This window comes from Aquarana catesbeiana, linkage group LG06 (assembly GCF_042186555.1).
Source record: "Aquarana catesbeiana isolate 2022-GZ linkage group LG06, ASM4218655v1, whole genome shotgun sequence".
Classification (NCBI taxonomy): Eukaryota; Metazoa; Chordata; class Amphibia; order Anura; family Ranidae; genus Aquarana; species Aquarana catesbeiana.
In genome coordinates this window covers 253,302,628-253,327,221 of record NC_133329.1, presented here as the reverse complement: position 1 = coordinate 253,327,221, position 24,594 = coordinate 253,302,628, and the positions used below count along the sequence as shown (strand labels likewise).

General features: G+C 40.7%; 1 protein-coding gene and 1 long non-coding RNA gene across 3 annotated transcripts in view; one reads left to right on the top strand and one right to left on the bottom strand.

Moving 5' to 3' along the window:
• Positions 1–24,594, bottom strand: part of COL5A2 (collagen type V alpha 2 chain) — a 300,803-nt gene that overhangs the window by 141,946 nt on the left and 134,263 nt on the right. Inside the window, exons 2-6 of the mRNA XM_073633213.1 lie at positions 20,957–21,172; positions 16,945–16,958; positions 15,388–15,420; positions 11,657–11,689; positions 10,747–10,800 (exon numbers count right to left, since the gene is read on the bottom strand). Of these exons, the coding sequence (XP_073489314.1) occupies positions 10,747–10,800; positions 11,657–11,689; positions 15,388–15,420; positions 16,945–16,958; positions 20,957–21,172 (350 nt within the window). The remainder of the gene's footprint in view (positions 1–10,746; positions 10,801–11,656; positions 11,690–15,387; positions 15,421–16,944; positions 16,959–20,956; positions 21,173–24,594) is intronic.
• The window catches only part of LOC141146714 (uncharacterized), an 81,622-nt gene that overhangs the window by 32,043 nt on the left and 24,985 nt on the right, over positions 1–24,594 (top strand). The window contains exons 2-3 of one of the 2 annotated variants that reach the window (XR_012244977.1): positions 18,238–18,333; positions 20,960–21,188. This is a non-coding gene — a long non-coding RNA (uncharacterized lncRNA). Of the gene's footprint in view, positions 1–18,237; positions 18,334–20,959; positions 21,189–24,594 lie in introns of those variants that run through there. The other variant, XR_012244978.1, reaches the window with a different exon arrangement.

The window sequence follows — 24,594 nt, the reverse complement described above, 5'->3', positions numbered from 1 at the left end:
CTGGGAATGTGTTTGTACTGATTGCAGGAAGTCTTGCTAAGATGCGAGCCCTGCAATGATTGCAAGAGTTGTGCTTAAATACGTGCTTGCAACAATTGCAAGGGAGTTTGTGTCAATGGAGATGTATTTGCAGTGACTGCGAGAAGTCCGTATTACTGCATGTGCTTGCACGAACTGTTATGCTTGGATGCGTGTTTGCAACGATTACAAGAAGTTATGTTTGGATGCGTGCTTGCAACGATTGCAAGAAGTTATGCTTGGATGTGTCCTTGCAACAATTGCAAGAAGTTGTGACTGGATGCGTGCTTGCAATGATTGCAAGAAGTTATGCTTGGATGCATGCTTGCAACGTTTGCAAGAAGTTATGCTAAGATGCGTGTCTTGTAATGATTGTAAGAGTTGTGCTTAAATGTGTGCTTGCAATGATTGCAAGGGAGTTTATTTCGCTGGAGATGTGTTTGTAGTGACTGTGAAAAATTCGTATTACTGCATGTGCTTGCAAAGACTGCAAGAGTTATGCTTGGATGTGTGCTTGCAACAATTGCAAGAAGTTGTAATTGGATGCGTACTTGCAAGGATTGCAAGAAGCTACGCTTGAATGCATGCCTGCAATGTTTGCAAGAAATTTATGATTAGATGCGTGTTTGCAATGATTGCAAGAAATTGTGCTTGGGTGTGCTTGCAACGATTGCAAGAAGTTATGTTTGGGTGCGTACTTGCAACAATTGCAAGAAGTTGTGCTCGGATGTGTGGTTGCAACGATTGCAAGAAGTTATGTTTGGATGCGTACTTGCAACTATTGCAAGAAGTTTTGCTTGGATGTGTGCTTGCAACAATTGCAAGAAGTTATGTTTCGATGTGTGCTTGCAACGAATGCAAGAAGTTTATGCTTGGATGCGTACTTGCAACGATTGCGGGAAGTTGTGCTTGGATGTGTGCTTGCAACGATTGCAAGAAGTTATGTTTCGATGTGTGCTTGCAACGAATGCAAGAAGTTTATACTTGGATGCGTGCTTGCAATGATTGCAAGAAGCTGTGATTCGATGCGTGCTTGCAATGATTGCAAGAAGTTGTGATTCGATGCGTGCTTGCAATGATTGCAAGAAGTTGTGATTGAATGTGTATGAAATGTAATCCGATATGAATCGGTTGTAAAGTGTACGAAATGAATCCGATACGAATCGGTTGTATGAAATTAATCTGACATGAACCGATTGTAGAGTGTATGAAAATGAATCCAATATAAAATCGGACTGTGGAGAGTATGAATATGAATCCGATATGAATCGCTGTGCCACCAACGCGACTAGATTTGATTTGAACTGTAGCGTGTATGAAATTAAACCGATACGAATCATTCTTATGTTGTATACAATGAATCCTGATATGAATCGGTTTGTAAAGTGTATGAAATGAAACCAACTACAACAGGCTGCGGATCAAACAGGAGCGCTGTGCGTCCCTGTTCCCCGTTTCAGGGACGAATCAGGACCGATTCTATGCCTGAATTGGGCCCTAAAACGGAGCCAAAGACGCACAACGTTTTTGTGCAGTGCGCTCCGCAGCCGCCTGGAGATATGTGAACCGGCTCCATAGGGAGCCAGTCACATTCTCCTGCTATGCGAATTAGATGTGCGGAAACGCACATCTAATTCGCATAGGTGTGAACCAGGGCTAAAAGTGACTTGTAACGTGTTTAAGCGACAGGTGCATGAAATTAAATAAAATTAGTGAAATGTTTATGCCATGATAGAGGCACGAAACGGTGTGCCGTGACTGCGCCAATGAGGCCAAGCCAACTGGGGCTTGCCGGGATGAATCAATGTCTGACGGATGCCCTAGACTTGAATCGGGGCGTGGCATGTGACAACGAAATGAATGAAATGTTTGCCTTAGAGTGAAATGAATGAAAATGTTTCGCCATGATAGAGGCACAAATCGGTTGTGCCGCAGCTGCGACTGACAGCGAACCAGACTCTGGAGCATGTACTGAAATGAGGCAAGAGGAAAAACACTAGTGCACACTGGAACAAATCGGTGCATCACGGATGCGACTGGATTTAAATCGGTGTGCGGTATGTAATAGTGAAATGTTTGCCCCGACAGAGGCACGAATCGGTCATGCCGCGACTGCGACTGACAGCGAACCAAGCTCTGGTGCAGGTGTTGGATGAGGCCGAAACTATTTATTTATTTATTTATACTACTTTTTTTTTTCTTTTTCTTTTCTTCTCTTCCTTTTTTTTTTTTTTCTTTTTTCTTTTTTTTTTTTTTTTTTTTTTCGACTGCGACAAACGACGAGTCAGACTGTGGAGCACAAAATGAAATGAGGCCAAAACAACTGGGGCGCCCCGGGACGAATCGGTGCATCTCGGATGCTACTGGATTCGAATTGGGGCGCGGTACGTGACAGTGAAATGAGTGAAATGATGAAATGAATGAAATGATTTGTCATTGTAGAGGCACGTGCCATGACAGAGGCAAGAATCGGTCCTACCACGACTGCGACTGACAACAACCGGACTCTGGAGCATGTACTGAAATGTGGCCGAAAATACCTGGGGCACGCCGGAACGAATCATTGCATCATGGATGCGACTGGATTCGAATCGGAACGTGATACGTGACAGTGAAATGATTTCCCATGACAGAGGCACGAATCGGTGAGCCAAAAACTGCGACTGACAACGAACCGGACTCTGGAGCATGTACTGAAATTAAGGCCAAAAAAATAACTGGGGCACACCGGAACGAATCGGTGCATCACGGATGCGACTGGATTCGAATCCGAAAGTGACACGTGACAGTGAAATGATTTCCCATGACAGAGGCACGAATCGGTGAGCCGCAAACTGCGACTGACAACGACCGGACTCTGGAGCATGTACTGAAATGAGGCCAAATAACAACTGGGGCACACCGGGACGAATTGGTGCATCACAGATGCGACTAGATTCGAATCGGAGCGCGGTACATGACGGTGAAATGAGTGAAATGAGTGAAATGATTGAAATGATAAGCCATGACAGAGGCACAAATCTGTGTGCCGTAATTGCGACTGATAACAAACAGGACTGTGGAGCATGGTATAAAACATGAGACAAGAACAAGTGAGACGCGGCTGGACAAACAGGTGCGAAGCGGACGCTACTGGATTCGAATCAGAGTGAGGTACGTAAAATGAATGAAAAAAATGTTTTTAGAAATGATAGAGGCACGAATCGCTGGCTGAGTGCTACAGCTACGTGCAGGGTTTCTTAACGAATGACTCGTAAGTTCCGTATCGGGGTTTGAGCGACACACAGTATCTAGCAAATGGTGATACATGAAATGTCAACGAAACCCTACCTGCGACAGCCGAGCCAGACACGTTTGTATGAAAAACTACGAACAGGAACGGAAGCCTCTCAGAAACTGCGAACGGGAACCGAAAGCCGATTAAATTTCTAACGCGCAACTTCACGAACGCCATTGAGTTGGAATAGTCGGCCTAGTGATGTAACGTACCGCGCACTGGAAACCGACAAAGACCACAGGCGAGCAGGCTGGTTAAATACCCCCCGGGCTTCTCCCATAAATTCAGGCCACCATAATGGCCTTCCTACCTGACTAACTATACATGTAGCTATGTATGTAACTATGTACATTTGTAAAATTACTTTAAGCCACAGAGTCTACTTCATGTGAAATCTATTGTGACCATTTCTTTTTTTTTATGTAATCTTTATTTTATTTTAGTAAGCATACAAAACACATAATGTACAGTAGATTCCACAACGTATCCTTATAGACTGTGTATAATAGGCCTAAGAGTCAGACGTTGTACGACGACATAGTCTAAATAAAGCAAAAAAAAATGTGAAAACTTGGAGAACATGGGAAGGGAGTGGGGGATAAGGATAACTCTTCACCATTTCATGGCATAGAATATGTTCCACCTCCACGACCCTGGCCTGGACCTGGATTCTCTCGTAGCTCTCCGCCCTTATGTTTGGGGCTCTCAGCTTTTAGGCCAGCAGGGACCCAGCAGGTGAGCCCCCCGGGAGGAGGGCTAAAAAGCCTCCAGCATACCTTCGTCCAGGGGTGGAGCACCCCCCAGGCCCCCCCGTGGCCATCTTGGATGTGGGTCTCACTGGGGTACCAGGGTCGCCGGGCGGGCCCCTTGTCTAATGCACCCATCTGTGTGCCAACATAATAGTAGCTAAAAGGAGAAACATATTAACATGGCACAAGCCTATCCTCTATTGTAGGCCTTATGAGCCGCGCAAAGGAAAAAGAGGGGCACAGGTCGACCATTTCTTTTTTTTAAATTAGGTGGTATTAAATCCAAAAAACAAAAATGTATTATATTCCAGCTTACCAATTAATTATCTGATCCCTCCTGTATTGAATTGTATTGTAACTGTACTGTTTGCCCCCATATTGTAAAGCGCTGCGCAAACTGTAGGTGCTATTCAAAAAACCCTGTATATTAATAGCAGACAGCAGCATTGTCAGTCTGGTAGAAAGGTAGTATTACTATAAAAAAAAAAAGTTTGTTTTTGAGTTTAATACTGCTTTCAATGTATATGGCAATCTATTATTGAATTTAAGAATACTCTATGTGTTTCCAAATATGTATTTTCTTTCTCATCTATTGCGGGATGCCGAAATTCTTAAACTGCTGAATAATACTGGCACCTACAGGAAAAATGGTAAGCAACAGAAGAAACTTTAGCCAATTCAGGATAACCTCACCCACAATCAGAATGTCTTTTTTTGCTGGTGTCCTCAGGTAAGTAAAAGGTTCTCAGGAAGTCTTCATTAGCTTTGCTGTTTTCTGTACATATGGAAGGTTTCTCTACTATCAACAGCTGCTGGTAGATTCATGCAACATATATTAACCGCTTGCTGACCAGCCGCCGTCATTATACTGCGACAGGTCAGCACTTTCCCGCAAGCCATCGTAGCTATACGTCAGCTCCTTTAAGCAGGATAGCAGGCGCGCACGCTGCCCACTGCACTGCAGGGGTGCCGATGCTCGTAGCTGTTGGTCACGTTGACCGGCGGCCACGAGCTATCGCATGCATGAGAGGCAGAACAGGGACGTGTGTGTGTGTAAACACACAAATCCCTATTCTGTTCTGTGAGGAGAGACAGATCGTGAGTTCCAAATTGCTAGGAACCACGATCTGTCATCCCCTCTAGTCAGTCCCCTCCCACTACAGTTAGAACACACAGTCAGGGAACACAGTTAACCCCTTGATCGCCCCCTAGTGTTAACCCCTTTCCTGCCAGTGACATTTATACAGTAATCAGTGCATTTTTATAGCACTGATAGCTGTATAATTGTCAATCCTCCCAAAAATCTTTCAAAAATGTCCGATGTGTCCGCCATAATGTCGCAGTCACGATAAAAATCGCAGATCACCGCCATTATTAGTAAAAAAAAAAAAACCTAATAATAAAAATGCCATAAATCTATACCCTATTTTGTAGACACTATAACTTTTACGCAAACCGATCAATATACGCTTATTGCGATTTTTATTACCAAAACGTAGAAGAATACATATCGGCCTAAACTTAGAAGGAAATGTGATTTTTTTTTTAAATTGGGGGTATTTATTATAGCAAAAAGTACAAAATATTTGTGATTTTCTTTTACTTTTACTTCCAATGATATTTGTAAACAGGACCCAAATGACAAAAACAAAATGACAAAGGTTATAACCCACCCTTACTCTATCCAAAATAAAAAAAAAAGTTTTCCCTTTAGTGACACTTTAATTCTCTCCAGTCAACTATTAAACACCCTGAAATTCTGAAAGGTCTCCAGTTACCTACGCAGTGCAGATTCTCAGTTCTTAATCTACGCTGCAGTTCTCTCTGCAACAGTCCTTGCGACAGCAGTGACAACTGTCTGTGTTCCAGTTCAAACAGGACTCTGCTGTTGAAGTCTGGGGATTCCCTATAGAGTTATTATTCCAGAGCTGAGGCAATTTTTCTGTCTCTGCAGCTCTCTGTTGCAACTTCTTAATCCTTGTTTTATGCACTGAGGCTACCTATATGGTATTTTCTACAGTAATTTCCATAGTTAATAGGCCATTTTGTGTGGGGAGTTTTTATTTTTATTCTGGGCTTCCCTTATATAATTTGCAAGTTGGCCATATGGAGAGCCCTCTTTATTTCCTGCCCCCTGCTTTTCCCAGACTGCTATTGACACAGCTCTAATTCAGGAAGGAGTGTAGGGGCAGAGAAGCATGTGTGGGGGTGCATGTACACTATACAGTGGATCTGCCTCTGTTTATTCCTGCTACAGGTCAGCCGGTTGGTCATGTAACTGGTTATCTGTGTGGGCAGAGCAGGCCATTTGCAGTACCGAAGCTCACTTGCCTTCTGTGTAGAGGGTTCTTTACAGACCCCCACTGAAACATAGCTCACTAACGTCCTTTTCCCCTCTTCCCTGCCAATTCTGATACAGATGTGCTGAACTTTACTTGTTCAGTTGGGATCCTTCCGGGACCCTGGATTGATTTAAATCTGTGGCTGTTACTCCAAAAAAGGAGATGTAGTTTGTCTGTATTACGGCTGTTCACTCTATTTTTGAGTTACTGGAATTGAATGCTTCTGCTCTGAGTTCAATCACTGGCCGTTCTTCACTGCAGAGATTTCTCCACTACTGTGATTGATCCCTTGGATATATTACAGATGAACTTATTGCATTAGCTACGAATTTTAGCTGTGACACTGCTAAAAGCTTCCTAGTTTTGTTCCCATATGAATCTCATGTCAGTAAACATGCATGGACACTTTAGTTTGGTGCTGGGCAGGGCACTTATTATATAGGAATTATTTCTTATGCATGGTCTTTGAGGGTTAATGTGGTTCATTTACTTTAAAGTAAATAGGGTAGTCCCTTTGCAAGGGAAATCACCCCAGAACTTTGTAAATGAGATGAAGTTTTGCTGACTTCCATCATCCAATCATCTGCAAGCAAAAATGCTGTTTTTTTTTTAATCCTTGCACTTGATTGGGTATTCTTGGAAAAGTTAAACTTCACCACATTCACAAAACTCTGGGCACATTTTCTGCAAAGTTTAACTCCCTTACAAAGAGAACAGCTTATTTGCCTTAAAAGAAAATTATGGACTTTTTTTTTCGGAATCATACTTACCTAGGTGGATTCAGTCCAATGCTGCATCTGTCCCTTGCCGGTTCTAACACAGAGAACCGAGCAATCAAACACCGTTGATCTCTCGGTTCTCACAGCTCCCTGAGCAGAGAGCTGATGATTGTCAGTCATCGCTGTCTGCTCTGCCCCCTTCGCTTACTGGAGCACTGAGCTGTGGAGGGGACAGGAGCGGCTGGCTCAGGCTCTCAGTGGCTCAATGAAAGGCTGAGCTGGGTCCTGGTCCAGGCATGTGGGCGGATCCCAATTTCTTTGTTGCGATCTTGCCCAAGCCTGGATCGGCTCTATGACATCAGCTGACAGTGGGCTTCAGCCCGCTGTCAGCTGAAAATGGTAATAAAGGGAGAATGCTGCGCTGATCCCCAAAAATTATTTGTCAAATAATATATAGCAGCTGACACACAAACAAACCAAGTCAAACCAAATATAAGAAAACAAGTGCAGCGCTAGAATCCCAAACCACAACTAAAATTGTGAATGGATCAAACAAAAAAAGAAAGAAAAATTGTGTTAGTACCAGTGACTAACAGGCAACTGTAAGTGATTGTGAGTCAACAAAATAGAAAAACTGTGGGAAATATACAAATATCCGTGGTGAACTGTGATATGCTCCACAGAGGATAGTGAGTAAAACCACAAATATATCTGTGACTATGAAAAACCTGTGACTATTTGTGAATCAACATAATATAAACCAGTGGACTGTATACAAAAGTCTGTGATGCAATGTACTATGCTCTGCGACCAGAGTCCATAAATAAACATGAAAGGAGTCTTCTCAAAAGAGGGGGAGCTGGAACACAGGATGTTGACTGAAGACTGGAGTATAGGACAATCACAGGGAATACTTCATAGACATCTAAAGTAGGTACTCTTACCGGATCTGGTAGGACATATCTGCCTTATAGCAGTATGTCTATCAAAGCTTATGGAGGAGACCTCCCGTGGAATCCTCCCAGGTGTAATCCCTTGGGTCACGATCACCGGCAGGCAGGGTTGTCGCAGGTGGGGATAAACGGCTCACTCACATATTCTCCGATTCCGGGGCCCAAAACAGTCAAAGGGAACCAATAGTGGATGAAGTCATGGAGAAAAAAAGAGGAAAAAGGCTCCACATGGCGTAGGTCAAAAATTAAAAGGAATTTATTGAATAAAAAACCTTTACAGGTAAAAGTGATCACAAATGATTAAAAATGGTGGCAACGTGGGAAGCTGGAACGCCCAAGCTTCCAGCTTCCCACGTTGCCACCATTTTTAATCATTTGTGATCACTTTTACCTGTAAAGGTTTTTTATTCAATAAATTCCTTTTAATTTTTGACCTACGCCATGTGGAGCCTTTTTCCTCTTTTTTTCTCCATGACTTCATCCACTATTGGTTCCCTTTGACTGTTTTGGGCCCCGGAATCGGAGAATATGTGAGTGAGCCGTTTATCCCCACCTGCGACAACCCTGCCTGCCGGTGATCGTGATCCAAGGGATTACACTTGGGAGGATTCCACGGGAGGTCTCCTCCATAAGCTTTGATAGACGTACTGCTATAAGGCAGATATGTCCTACCAGATCCGGTAAGAGTACCTACTTTAGATGTCTATGAAGTATTCCCTGTGATTGTCCTATACTCCAGTCTTCAGTCAACATCCTGTGTTCCAGCTCCCCCTCTTTTGAGAAGACTCCTTTCATGTTTATTTATGGACTCTGGTCGCAGAGCATAGTACATTGCATCACAGACTTTTGTATACAGTCCACTGGTTTATATTATGTTGATTCACAAATAGTCACAGGTTTTTCATAGTCACAGATATATTTGTGGTTTTACTCACTATCCTCTGTGGAGCATATCACAGTTCACCACGGATATTTGTATATTTCCCACAGTTTTTCTATTTTGTTGACTCACAATCACTTACAGTTGCCTGTTAGTCACTGGTACTAACACAATTTTTCTTTCTTTTTTTGTTTGATCCATTCACAATTTTAGTTGTGGTTTGGGATTCTAGCGCTGCACTTGTTTTCTTATATTATAGCTGAAAATGGGTCACAGGAGTGCAAAACAAACTGCACTCCTGTGGTCCACAGGAGAAATACAACCAAACAAGCTTTGGCTGTACTTCTCCTTTAAGGAAATTAACCCCAATCTCTCGTTAAATCGATTCTAGATTTTTTTTTAATTTGTAATGCTACTGTTGGCAAACAGGGGAAAAGCCTATGGTGCAGACTGCGTATTCATCCCAATCTCAGACCAGCCCTCTTCTATATGCAGGTACACCCCCATTTTCCAGGGTGTAGTTAACCTTTTATGGATTATTATACACCTTGCTTCTCCAAAACATGGGTTCAAAACATTTCTTCTGAAGGCTTCAAACTATCTCTTCCTTGATTTTCACTTTCATCCTTTATGTGTCAGTGCACAATTTAGCAGATATTATTTGAGCTCTCTTGAGTCTCCTGTTCCTGGATGTCATTACCTCTGTTCCTGTAGCAAGTTTCTAGGATCTTTGTTGCTATCCTATTCACAATAACCATACCCAAAAGAGGGATCTGCCCAATCTCAGATCCCAAAATTTGGACTCTCTTCAGTCTATTGCAGAAATTACAGAGATAATTACTACAAGGTCTATTTTTCAGCAACTCATCTGCACCTTGAGGATTCATCAAGGTGCTGACTCCAGCTTTCCTTTTACTGCAATCTCATGGCATCTCCTTTAGGGTCAGTTCACACTACAACGACTTGGGATCCGACTTGTCAGCCCTCAAGTCGCCCCAAGTCGCTTGACCTTGGGAATTGCATTATAGTCAATGAGAGCCATCTTAATATACACTACTGAAGTCACTCCAACTTCAGAAAAGGTTCCTGTACTACTTCAAGGCGACTTCTAGGCGACCTGCACCCATAGAATTCAATGGAAGTCGCCTCCAAGTCAGATCTCCATCTATATTGAAGCAACTTTACAGGAAAAGAAATTAGTTTACCCAGGCAAACCCCTCCCTCCCAGAGAGCTGATTATTCTGTGATTGGCCACAGCCAAAGTCGCTGCTCCTGGAGGCAACTTGAAGTCAAGTTGTAAGTTGTTTAAAGTCGCACTGAAGTCGCGTTGAAGTTTGAAGTCGCGTTGAAGTCCCCTTGCAAAGTCGCGCTGAAGTCGTGTTGCCCCTGTGTGAATCGGCACTAAGGGATACTTAATCAACCTCCTGTTGTGAGAACAGTCAGAGCAGGCTCTGTCAGGCAACACTTGATTACCTAGTAGTACTAGTCAGTAAAGAGGTCAGTGGGTACAGATTTTAAGACTTATCACGGTATTTAATTATGGGCGCTTTTTTGAAACAGAACTTGTGCCACAGGGATCACTTGTATAGCTTTTACTGCATATTTAACAAATATATCTGATTCATGGGTAACCCATGTAAGTCATAAAACCAACTGGACATGTTTGGAAGAAGTATAAACCTGAGGGAATGCTTATCGATCAAGAAAGTCTCTGGAAGTTAGGAATTTATAGTAACCCCTAAACTAAACATGCAATATGGCAAAAAGTCAAAAAAAATGATAAATATGCATGTATTATGTCAGCTTACAGGTTTTCCCTTTGGGCCTCTATCTCCTCTAGGTCCTTGTGATCCTGGAGGTCCCTGTGAATTATAAAAAAAGCATTGCAGTAAAATAATTGAAATATACTTTTTTTACAGAAAGAAATAACATGAATAAAAACACAAATTGTAATATTCTAAAGGAATATTGTTTACAATAAACATATTATTTACCATAGCTGATATTATGATATTATGATTAATATTTTTATAGATATGTGTGATACAGAAGTGATGCGATGTGTGATACAGAAGTGTTTAGCCTAATAGTATATGTTTTATGAAATTTGTTGCACATCTGTTGGAACTGCCATAAGGCTCAAATATTATTCTGGGAAAAAACTTACTGCCTTCAGATCTTGTTGGAACACCTTAGCTGCCCAATGAGGCAGCATGTGCTAGGTCTAGGTGGAGCTGAGAATGTCTATTTTTAATTAAATATCAATAGCCTCCAGGTTATACATATCATGCAAGTGTAGATCAGATGTGCTTTCCTGGCAGACATTCAGAACAAACTTATTAACATGCTCCACGTGTAGCATTTTACATCTGCAGTTTATGGCAGAGATGAGTAAGTTTAAACAGATTTTGGTCCCTTGACTTGAGCAGGGAACATTTAGTTTCCTTTGATCACTGGTTATCTGTTCCCGATTTCCTATTCTATCTATTTACAATCACTATACATACAAATGTTCTTGCATTGTTTGTCCTCATTTTCAATTTTAATGGTAATATTTTTACCTAGTCAAGCTTGATTTAAATGTTTAGATCTTTCCTTTGTACTCTTTTGGCTTATAAACTCCTATATTAGGACTGCTGATTTGGATTTGACTATATGTGTCTGCAACAGAAAAGTAGGCTACAAAAGGTTCACTTTCTTTTAAGTTGAAACACTTACAGCAGGCCCTGGCCGTCCACGAATTCCAGATACCTAGGATTAAAGCAACAACATATTACATTTGTTACATATGCATTTTTTTTATTAAGCATGCAGCAACATTGTTTTAATCAGGAATTATACAGTGATAACCAATCAAAAGAGGCGTAGAGAGAGGAGGAGAGTGGAGGTGAGAGGAGAAGTGGGGAGTGGAGGAGAGGAAAAGGGAGGGGTGAAGAAGGGAGCAGAGGGTAGAAGAGGAAAGTGGAAGAGAGAAAGTGGTGAAGAAGGTAGGGGAGGAGAAGATGGAAGAGGGAAGTGGAAGAGAAGATAAAAGGGTGAAGAAGGGAGGGGAGGAGAGGGTAGAAGAAAGAAGTCAAAGAGAGGAAAGAAAGGGGTGAAGAAGGAAGGTGAAGAGTGGGTAGAAGAGGGAAATAAAAGAGAGAAAAAAATGGATGAAGAAGGGAGAGAAGGAGTAGGTAAAAGAGAAAAGTGGAAGAGAGGAAAGAAGGGGGTAAAAGGGGAGGGTAGGTGAGGGTAGAAGAGGGAAGTGGAGGAGAAGGGAAGGAGGGGTGAAGAAGGGGAGAGGGTAGAAAATGGGAGTGTAAGAGAGGTGAAACAGGGCTGAAGAAGGGGGGGGAGAGGAGGAGAGGAAAATTGGGGGTGAAGAAGGTAGGGGAGGAGAGGGTAGAAAAGAGGAGTGGAAGAAGGGAAAGAAGAGGGAGGAGGGGCGAAGGAAGGATGGGAGGAGAAAGTAGAAGAGAGGGAAGAAGGGGTGTGAAGGAGGGAGAAGTTGAGAGGTAGAAGAGGGAAGTGTAAGAGAAGGAGGAAGAAGGGAGGGGTGGAGAGAGAAGAAGAAGGAAGTGTAAGAGAGGGAAAAATGGGATTTGAAGAAAGGAGAGGTGGAGAGAGAAGAAGAGGGGAGTGAAACAGATGAAAGTAGGGGTGAAGAAGGGGAGGGTGGAGATGGAAGAAACGAGGAGTGGAGGAGGGGGGAAAATAGGGGTTAAGAAGGGATGGGAGGAGAAGGTAGGAGAGGGAAGTGGAGGAGAGGGAAGAAAGGGGTGAAGAAGGATGGGCAGGAGAGGGTAGAAGAAGGGGTGTTGGAAGAGAGGGGAGAAGGATGGAGAGGAAGGGAGAGGAGGAGAGTGAAGAAGAAGGGAGGTAGAAGTTCTTGCTTAAAAAATTATCTAAATATCCAAAAGCCAGAATACAGCAAGAAATTAACCGAAAGACAAACATCTTCCATAGACAGTAACCACTAACCAAAGGTTTACTCTGTGGCATTTCAAAATGCATGTTTTCTTTTAATAATATATAAAGCATTTTTGTACATATTTTACATGCAGTAGGTGTTTCTCCTGCATTTGCATTGCCGTGAAATGCTTGACTTTTCAAAAACACACTGGACAAAATTTCAAAGATGTGAATAGTACTATTGATGATAATGACAGAGATCTCATTATGCATTTGAAAACACCAGCATTTCACAGGGTTATACAAAGCCACAGTGCACAGTGCTATTCAATTTGACCAAAATATACTATTACAGTATTGGGCGATGCACATGCACTGCAGCACACTACAATGCACCAATCATGCGTTATACAGTGCCGCCTTATAAAAAATTGGTATGTTAGATAATAAGGTGTTGTCATGTGTTGGCAGCCATTTATAATGAATAAGCTGCCTTAATGTAAAGCCTTATATAACACGTGTTAGCACACGTGTGTTGACGCACCACAACAGCGCAGAAAAATGCAAATGGGCGCATAGTTAATAAAGTAAAACTCTGTTCACTTAAATTATCCAATCACATTTAAAATTAGTTTATTTTTTTTTAAATGTTTACATGTTTATAAACGTAATGGAATGACGCACCACAACAGCGCAGAAAAATGCAAATGGGCGCATAGTTAATAAAGTAAAACTCTGTTCACTTAAATCATCCAATCACATTTAAAATTAGTTTATTTTTTTTAAATGTTTACATGTTTATAAACGTAATGGAAGCTTGCTTAATACCTTTAGAAAATCAACCCTAGTCCTACTGTATATGAGAAATGTAATTGAGACAAGTAAAGTGCTTTGTTACTGTAAAGGGAAGTCTCTGAAATATACCGAAAAAAAAAATAGATGGAAAAGGTAGTTGTTTGACTCATGAGGCAATATCTATGCAATTAGGTTGGCAGTGGTAGAGTTTACATAGAAACACTCCAGGAGTGTTTCTATGATGCATGGCTGCTATTGGAAACAATGTTACAGCACTCCCTAAACAAATGCACAACACTGGGAATCGGAGGTTCTATTTACTTTGAATCTGGCTTGGCAAATGCATTTGCTTGGCCGTGACACAGAAGACATCCATCTGCAGCCAACCATATGCTGTCCACTTCAGTACAAAGCTTTCCCACTTATTCATGCTAAATGGTTCTAAGAAAAATAAAAACTGTTGCAAAAAAATAATATAATCTGAGGTGTCAATACATTAACCACCAAAATATATATATCGGTTTTACCAGCATTTCTGTAAATATATGCATCTATGTTAAAGCATATGTACAATCAAAACGTTTTTCTTGTAGGTTTTAGGTTAGAGTGGCAAATTATCAAAGCTGCTTTCTGTCTGCATCTCTTTGAGGTTATTTTCCCTTCACTTCCAAAAGGAAGTTTGGGGAGATCACTTTAAAGTAAGGGCAATCCTCTCTTAGACACCTGTCTCCACTGGAAATTTTTCCCTCTCTTCCCTTTTCCGGTAACAACTCAAAGGTTGTCTCTTAAGTCCAAGTGATAATGGTCTCCAGGGCCATTAGGGCTTGTTTACATTACAATCCCTGTGTTCAGTGTGCATTTACATACGTTTGCAGTGTGTATTTTAACATTTTTTATTTGAATTTTTATTTTTTTCTAAGTTGTGTTTACATGTCTTTGCATGCATTCATGCGAGTTTACTGTATGCGCATTTACGTGCATTTGTGGTGCATTTACGTGCATTTATATGCGTTCGCAGTGCCGGTGCCTGTTTTCCAGTGCAAAAAAAAAATGAAGAATGCTGTACTTTTTTAAAAAGCACATGAAAGCACTGCAATGGTGTAAACTAGGCTCATTGACATACATACATTTTTCCTGCATATGCATTTTTATTGCATTGATACTGTGTTTAAAAATGCATCCATCTGCAACTGATGGAAACAAGCCCTTAGGCTCCATTCACACTAGCGCGTTTTTTGATGCATTTTGCAGAAATGTATGGGAATTTTTTAACATGGGTTCCTATGGAACATGTTCACATCAATGCATTTTTGTACCGCTGAGTTTTGGAAAGGGTCAGGGACTTTTTTCATGCAAAATGCAGCATTTTGCATGTAATAGAATTCAATGGACCAGCATCAAAAACGCAAGTACAGCGTTTTTACAGCGTTTTTACAGCATTTTTGATGCGTTTTTGACGCGTTTTGCGTTTTTGGCGTTTTTTTTTTTTTTTTTTAGACTGTATACAGTCTAAAAAAAACTGTTCAAAAACGCGGCAAGCACCACAAAAAACACTGCAGAAATGCTCAAAAGCAACATGCATAGATGTGAATCGAGCCTAAGAGAAGGTGAATCTCCCCAGTTGGGACACAGATGTTTTATATACACTTTATTATGTCTATAAGACTTTAAATAATTGACAATGTGGAAGTAGGAAATATACTGCTATGATACTTGCTACGATATCAGTGTAAAATATTAGTGAAAAAGAAAAAACTTACAGCAGGCACATCTCCAGGATCTCCCTTTTGACCCTATATAAATACAAAAATTGTGAAATATAGTTAATTCACAATATACATAAGTCACAATTATATAAAATAAATCCAACTTGTGCTGAGTATAAAGTTAAAAAAGAATTCTGATTAATCTCTAAAATTATACTAAATGGTGACTCATGCAGGTTTGTAGATTTTACCAATGGGTAGATCAGGCCTAAAGGGCCACCATCTAAAATTTATTTTTACAAAAAAAATTTATTTTTACAAAAAAACTTTATTAAGGTTTTTGATTGCTGACACCCATTTTTATAATCACTGCAGAGTTTACTGCCAACATTATATATAGCATGTATTAGGATTGAATTAATAAAGGAGTAGAGCCTATTTACTTATCAAAGTGAAAGTTAGTGAATACAATGAAACTGTGTTCACCTTGAATACCAAATCATGCGAATGATATGTAAAAACAGGGTTTTTGGTAGTAGATGATTGGTAGATTGAGATGAATACAAGCTTATTTATTGAGCCCAATGAACATTCTTTTCAAAGTGAAAGGTCTCTGCACTTGTGTAGCAGGTTGTAATACCCTTTCATTACCAGGCAATTTTCAGTTTTCAGTGCTGTGATAGTTTGATTAACATTTACTCTGTCCTTCAACACTGTATCCAGTGAATTTGATATCAGTTTTGAGAGACAGATAGAGCTTTCTTTTGGTGGTATTTAGTACCCAAACCCCAGACATGACCTTCTTTTTGAAAAATAAACACCCCAAGGTGATCTCATTTTTTTAAACTTTTTTTGGAAATTAGGAAACATGCTGGTATTGAGGGGGTTAAACAAATAGCTTGAGAACAGTGCACTAGATACATACAAAATGTACAGGTCATAAACAGAGGAATAATGTACTGGACAGTAGCAGGATGGAGATGAAGAGGTTAATGTTCAGATGTGCAGGACAAGAGTGGTGAAAGGACTAATTTCAGTGGCAGCTGGTGGGTTCTTTTTTTGGAGTGTGACAAACAAAGAACACCCCCCCCAAGTGTCATGGCACGGCACAGAAACAGCAACCCCCTCCCCCCGGGGCGGTCCAGGAAACTTACCCGCTCATGTGGCAGGGCCATGGTGCCCTCTTCTCCTCTCCAGGAGTACGAGCAGTGGCCGCTGGGGCTCCTGTGTCTGCTCTTCCAGCTTCCTCTGCCGTGTGTCTACTCCTCCAACAAAGCACTAGGCATCCAATAGGATCGCCTGGCGCTTTGGCCAGTGAAAATTATATATATATATATATATATATATATATATATATATATATAACCCCATGGGTTAAGAGAAAAGAGGTCAGACCCAGAAGAAGAGGAGAAAGACAAGGCAGTGGCAGTGACTGAGTTGAGGCAGGGAGTTTGAACCTCACACCGGGCAGGGGAGGTCACCTAGAGGTAAGTGTACCATATTTTTCATGTATGCTTTTCATGTTTGCGCATTATGACAAGTGCTGGCCATTTTCTCATCAATTTATTCTACCTAAAGTTTTATACATTCCACGTTCAGCATTTTACTCACCTTTAATCCTCTACCTATAAGTAAAAAGAAAATGAACATTGTTAGATACTTGTGAAAGTAATGAAAACACATTGAAATCAAATCCAATTCTTAATAACTTCAAATGATATACATGTACTGTATTCCTTGAAATGAAGTCAGTTATTCAATTCTACCTCACTCTTACAGGCATGTCATAAATCTCTTTATTCATTCATTCAGTCTATGTATTGTATAAATAAGAAAATGGATGGTTGCCCTGATTTCAGTATAGGAGCGGCAACCAATAGCTCATACAACTTATTATGTTTTAAAAACCTCTATATACTGTTTTAAAGTGATTGTAAAGGCTTATTTTAAAAAATTAACTAAAATGTTTATACTTACCTGCTCTGTGCAATGGAATTGCAGAGAGGGGCCCCCCGAACCTCCTCTTCTCGGGTCCCCTGCCTGCACTCCTGGCATCTCCTTTTCTCGGTGTGCCAGGACACACACTGCATGGCTTGGCCCCCCATCCCCGTCTTCATAGCATTTGATTAATTTGACTAACAGCAGTGAGAGCCAATGGCTGCCTCAGCAAAGCCTGTGAGACCAGGAAGGGAGAGGAGAGAACCATTGAAGATGGGCACAGCGCTGGATCGAGTGAGGACTCTGGTAAGTATTGGGTGGAGGGGCGACACTTTTACCTAGACATTTTTTACCTTAATGCATGGAATGACTTAAAGTGCTTCTAAAGCCTTAAGGTTCTGTGCTGTACCTGTCCCCCAGACCCCCCATCTTTTTCATTACCAGAGCCCATCCGTTCCAGCTCCCACCACTGTCTCTCTTCATTGGACAGATTGATAGCAGTGAGAGCAATTGGCTCCCACTGCTGTCAATCAAATCTGGTGACATGGGAGTGGGGGCGGGGCCGAGTCCCACTGTCTGTGTCAATGGACGCAGCAGCATGGATTTCCCTGGGGGCACCCGATGAAAAGGAGGGGCCTGGAACGCCGGCGGGAGACCCCAGAAGAGGATATGGGCTGCTCTGTGCATGGAGCAGGTAAGTATAGGTATGTTTGTTATTTTTATTTTTAAAAAAAACAGAAGCTTCATAACCACTTTAAGGTAAAAAATGTTTGGTCTCTAGAACCACTTTAAATATGCTGCCTTTTTTGTTTCCATGCTACCAGAATCTTTCATTACTGTTACACAAGCCTTCCTTGAAACCTCCAACTCTCTTTTTCTTCCATATGAGTCGCTCCTTGCTTCCTATCACTCTCTTCTATGTTCCATGGATCTTCCTCTCTCATCCCAACTTTTCATTCCTTACAGCTGTATAGTTATTACATCACACATGACAAACTGGAAGGGGATGAGCTTGAAATGATGGAACAGTAAACATTTCAGATCTCATAATGGGGTTTTCAGGTAAAGATCATCTTCATACTACACTGATGTTTTTATCTTTCCAGGTATATGATGTTAACACAAAGGAATAACTAAATAATTAAAAGAAATAGTGCAACATTCAGGGAAGATGAAACATAGAAAACAGCAGTAAATCTCAGGGGCCACACAGGAGGCACACATGAAGCAAAAATGATCAAAATCAAATATACTGCCAAAGAGCAGTAGGTAAGAAGACACAGAGAGTATGAAATAGGGAAGATGTTTGGAGGAAAATAAAACTAGAGAAGGTTATATGAGACAGGGGAGAAACAATGTTGCTAGAGTGAGGTAGAGGGAATGAAAATGGAGATGGACTGAAAATGTTTTGCAAAAGTTAAGGTCAAGGGAGGAGGGGAGTTTGGAGTAAATAGTTTAAAAGGAAAACTGATGCAGTACAGGATATTTCAAAGTTCTAAGTCCTCATGCACACGGACGTTTTTACAGCTGCTTTTTTGAGCTTTTTTTGCAGCTTAAAAAGGCCTGTCTATGTTAGTCTATGGCTTCATGCCCACCTAGGCGTTTTTGAGCTGCAAGTGGCATAGGCGTTTTTAAGCTGTAAAAAAAACCCAGGACCAGTGGGTTCTGAGAGACGTTTTTCAGCTGTAAAAACGCTCTAACGCTCAAAAACGCTCAAAAACGCTCAAAAACGTCATTCACCAACGTTTTTTAGCGTTTTTGATCCATTGAAAAAAAAAAAAAAAAATTTGAAAAAAAAAAAAAAACGCTCAAAAACGTCATTCACCAACGTTTTTTAGCGTTTTTGATCCATTGAAAAGAAAAAAAAAAAAAAAAAAATTTGAAAAAAAAAAAAACGCTCAAAAACGCTAACGCGGAAAAACGCTCAAAAACGCTCAAAGACGCTAAAAAACGCTATTACAAAAACGCTGAAAAAAGCTGAAAAAAGCTGAAAAAAGTCACTGCTAAAATACTGGCGTTTTCATAACGTTTTTTTAACAGCCTGTGTGCATGAGGCTTTAAAGTGAATACTGTAATTTCTCAAACTGCCTCTCGCCAAAAATCTATTGTGCGCTCAAGAACAGTCTTCATCTTACAGAGGACGGTTGAGGAGTGTAAACCTTATTAGCTATTTCTAGCCACTGATGCAGCTTTTGGGGATTTTGGTAATTCACAGCCATTGCATGGCTTTCCTGTTATATGCTGGATGGCTGATATAAGCCTCTGCTCAGGAATGTGCAGTGGTCCACACATGACAACAGCCAGCTCCCCCACTAGATATCAGGCACTACTGTAAAGCATGTCTCCAGGCCCATATCATAATCAAGGTTCTCCTTTTATTGCCAGAAAGACTGAAAGGTTACGCCAAATATGCCCAATTGTGTGCATACTGTAAGTGTGCTTTAACCACTTCCAGCCCAGGCCAATTCTGGCATTCCTCTCCTACATGTAAAAAATTACTCAAAACCCCCATATATATACATAGAGATGTATCTATCTATCTATCTATCTATCTATCTATCTATCTATCTATCTATCTATCTATCTATCTATCTATCTATCTATCCATCTATCCATCTATAGATAGATAGATAGATAGATAGATAGATAGATAGATAGATAGATAGATAGATAGATATAGATGGATAGATAGATCATATTACAAGAAATGTAAACATCCCTAATAATAGGAAAAAGGCATGAAAGGTCCTCTTTATGGGGACATCTGGGGTCAATGAGACCCCAGATATGTCCTCTACCCTAAAAAGCACAAGATTATAAAAAAAAACAAAAAACATTGATCCCTGCTTTCCAGGAAAAAAAACTGTCAGTGTTTACATTTGCCAATGCTGGAAGTGACGTCATGACATCGCTTCCAGCCTCCCAGGGTGATAGAAATGGCTGGGGACCATCCAGTACATGGCCAGCTCTATTGTAATCCGCTGCCACCACCGGATCGGTAATCTGATTTCCAAATCGCTCAGGAGAGCCCGGAGAGGCACCGGAGGGCGGCAGGAGGGGGGGTGTTACCTCCCGCTGCCTGTAAAAGCCATCCAGCAGCTGAATAGCCACTAGGCTGGCTTTTGAATTGCAGGGAATCACTGGCTGAAAAGAAACATATCTGAATGATGCCTGTAGCTGCAACTATCATTCAAATATCTCCACTTTAACCTAAAGATATCATAGAACATCCTACAGGTGGGAAGTGGTTAATAAAAGAACTACAGAGCTCCAAACTTGTTTGCTAGCTCCTGGTTAGTCAAGCCACCTGATCTGCTGCTGCCACTCTGCACAGCCTTGCAAAAAAAGATGGATCATGCTGCCAAAATAAATCACAGAATATAATACATACCATATACAGTACTTTACTTTGTTATGACTAGTAATGCAGATATTCATCATTTCCTGGAGAATACTAGGTAGGGTATGGCCATTATATCATGAATACCCAAACGATTTGAGGTGTAGATTTAAATGTCAGAAAAATTTACAAGCCACTAGGAATAACATATAGCCTTTTATACAGTTTTGGTCTCAATCCTTCAGCTCTAAGACAGAAATGCCAACCGTGATATTACTATGCTGAACAACTCAACAAGGCACCATCCAGTCTTCTATAAGTAAAAAATATATATATATTACTTACTAGGATTAATGGGACGACCTCCAGATCTGCACACCGGGCAACATTCTCCAGGTGGGATCTCAGGATTGTCACAGTCTACAATTTCAGGGCACTGGATATCATCACACAAAATGGCACCACTATCACAAACACATATTTGGCAGGGAGATGGCTTCCAAACATCTTGATTCATGTAAATATTGTCCCCATGCTTGCAGGCCAAACCCTCTGTTTCCCCTGTAAAATAAATAAATAAACACAAATCGGTATGGTATTATTTTGACATATATTGAACCGCATGCATCTGTGCATAAGGAAATGTTATATATATATATATATATATATATATATATATATATATATATATATATATATATTGTATATATAAACACACACTGTGTATAGAAAAACACACAGAAGTGAGCATTTTCTGTAAACCTGAACGCAATAATAAATAATTAAAAACATTTTTTTTTAATTGTAAACCTTTTTATGGGGACATATGTGCATGAAACAGAATACATGAAAAATGTCAAGTTATAGCAAGCTGATAACTTGAGTATCTATAAGAACAAGCTAAAACAGCATTTAAGGTGAATCAGGACATCAATGGAAAGAGTTCTAAGTGTCTATCAAAATAATGCTCTGAAAGTTCTTTTGCTTGGTCAAAGGTGGCAAATCATCCATAAACGATTCCTATACTTCAAAAGGGGTGCTGGTGTTCTGCCGAGAAAGTTCCCCTCGGCAGATAAGGACCCCCTCTACTGTGCAGGCGCAGCGCTTGCGCAGTAGGAACAACAAGGGAGCCGCCGAAAAGAGCCGAAGCTAAACACCTGAGTCAGCTGTACACGACGCCTGCATACCAAGACTATTTTAATAAAAAAGAGTTTGTAACAGGCCCCTCGCGGGCTCGCTACGCTCACCACGCTTCGGGCACGGCCTCGCTGCGCTCAGCATATTATTATTCTACCTCTATGTCCACTTGAATGGTGGGGCTTTAACGTGGACATAGGGTAGAATGTAGTGCACAGGCGCCGTGTACAGCTGACGATCAGCTGTTCATCTTTGTCTATTTTCGGCGGCTCCGTAGTTGTGCGTACTGAGCAAGCGCAGCGCATGCACAGTACAGGGGGGTCCTTATCCGCCGGGGGAACTTTCTCTGCAAGACACCGGAACAAAAATGTACTGTATTTACTTTCTTGGAGTTCAGCTTTAACTAGTGATTGGTAACACAAAGACAAAACACATCTGTAAAAGACAGTCATAAATAGTGATGGCCACATCCATTACATTTTAAATGTTTAGTAATAACTCAACCAAATCTTTGTATGACATTATATTACTTATGTATGACATCCATCTTCCAATCTTCACAAAATATAGGAACAACTTAGCTTAAAACCTTTATGCACGGAGGTTACATTTCTGTAATTAAAGTGGAAGTTCACTCTAGCATTAACCCTAGACATAAAAACCATTGGGGCATTGAGCAGCATCAAGTTGCATGGTGTCACTGGCAAATGGCCAGAAGTTTTAAATCCTAGTTGCTGAATGACTGGAGCACTGACAGAAGTCAAAAATAGTGATATGCATCTATCAAGGTACATATGCTACATGGCTCTTTAACCCTTTCACACTGAGCATAGGAACATATGCAGCCTCACAGAAGTGGATGTTTTTCTGTGGGGCCACATATGTGCACACGTGTGTTTGTGCTGTCACTGAAAGCTCCAGTTCTCGTACTACTATATGACCGGGGAGCCAGGAGGACTGACTTTCACATGATCACTCTGATAGCCTGTGATCGCCTATCACAGTGGTCAATCACTGTGCAACTTGTCCCTGTACTCTTTTCTCTTGAATGGAAAAAAGATGCATTGTATCTTGGTCACCATGCTAGAGGAGAGGTTTGTAAACAAAAAGGTCAGGGTAAAGGTTAGGGTCAAAGGTCAGGGTCAGTGTGTTTTAGCTAGGATTAAAAAGGATTTTTACTTGGTATCAGTGTCAGAGTGTGCCAGACCCAGTGTGTTTTAGGATTTAGGATGGAAAAAAAAGCAAGATATGCATTATTGTTTATTGGTCCTACTAAGGGTAAAAACAACAAATAACATACATATGTGGTATTGCTGCAATCATCGGGATCAGGAGAATTTGTTTTAGGTTGTTCTTTGGTGGTAGGTCATAGTATTGTTAAAAAAATTATAGCTAAATTTAATATATATATATATATATATATATATATATATATATATATATATATATATATATATGTACGGTATGTTTTTACTATTTAGGCAAGTTTTTCTTTGATAAATAAAAATTAGGATATATTCATTACCTTTTACCATCAAATGAAAGCCCAGTTAATTCACCCAGATACACTATGTAGTTGTGATGATTGTACAGTTTTACTAACACATGGTAAAGTTGCAAAACTGGTTTCAGGCATTAGGATTTGTTCTACATTGGTCATGAAGGCATTAAAGTAGAACACTAGGTAATTTATTTATTTTTTTGGATACAGTAAGAGAGGGTTATAATCCCTTTAAGTTTTTTTTTCTTTTTTTTTTGCAGTCTGTGTCCCATTGGGGGGCTTTATTCTCACTTCCTGTCTCATAGCAAAAACAGTGAGAGATAATCCCTGAAAATCAAGGGAATCTCTTTGGCCACCTAGGTCTCCAGAACTAGCACCCCATTGGAGGATTACTCCTCTATTACTGTTCTGGGGACAATACCAAATGTAGGATTTTCTTTTATTTTCACTTTCAATGATAATGATAAACAGGACAAATAGAGAAGGTGGCTCTCCACAAAGCCTAGTACACACTGCTATTTTTTTTTTTTTGTCGTTCAACCCAGCGGGCTGGGTGAAAAAAACTGACAGCTGAGGTCAGAACCGATGTACTAACAATCCAAGCCAGAACAGTCCAGTCACCGCTCTCAGCCATCGCTGAGAGCGCTGATCGGGAGCCAGTTGGCAGACCTTTTTTGGTCATGCTTTTTCGACAGAAGCCGGCCAGCTTCTGTTGGGCCAGCTGCAGTACACCTGGCCCGATACCACCTGACATTCGGCCCGCGTGTACAGGACTAAACAGCGGCAGAGGTAGTAATAAAAACCTGATAGGTATTTTAATCCATCTCCACTTTGTTCAAAATATAAAAAAAATAGTTTTCAGTTATACTTTTATGTTCAAAGAATAATTCTATGAGGAACGTCCACTTTAACTTTTTTCATACAATTCCCTTCCAAAAACGATTGAGTTCAGAGGTTACTATGAAGTAACTATGCTTAGAATTCTGATTTCTGAAATTAGATTATGCAACAGAGGTTCTAGTGGGGCATCTGCAAACAGACTGCTTTGTGGTTTTGTATATGTAGGCATTTGATTGCTTTATTTCCACATAAAACTCAGAACTCAGAAACATCTCAAATGCATCTCCAATTCAGGATAGTTATGCCCATGGACTCTAACCTTTAAGCCACATCAACAATCATGTTCCTGTGATTTAGTATAATAAATGTAATTATTTAGCAAGCTAGACTGCTAGGCATGCAGACAGCTGGTGCAATTGCCATTCTGTGATGGTTCACTTGCATGACCACTTATCCCTGTTCTACATTCTGTACCTTCACTGGACCACAGAATGATTGCAGAGAC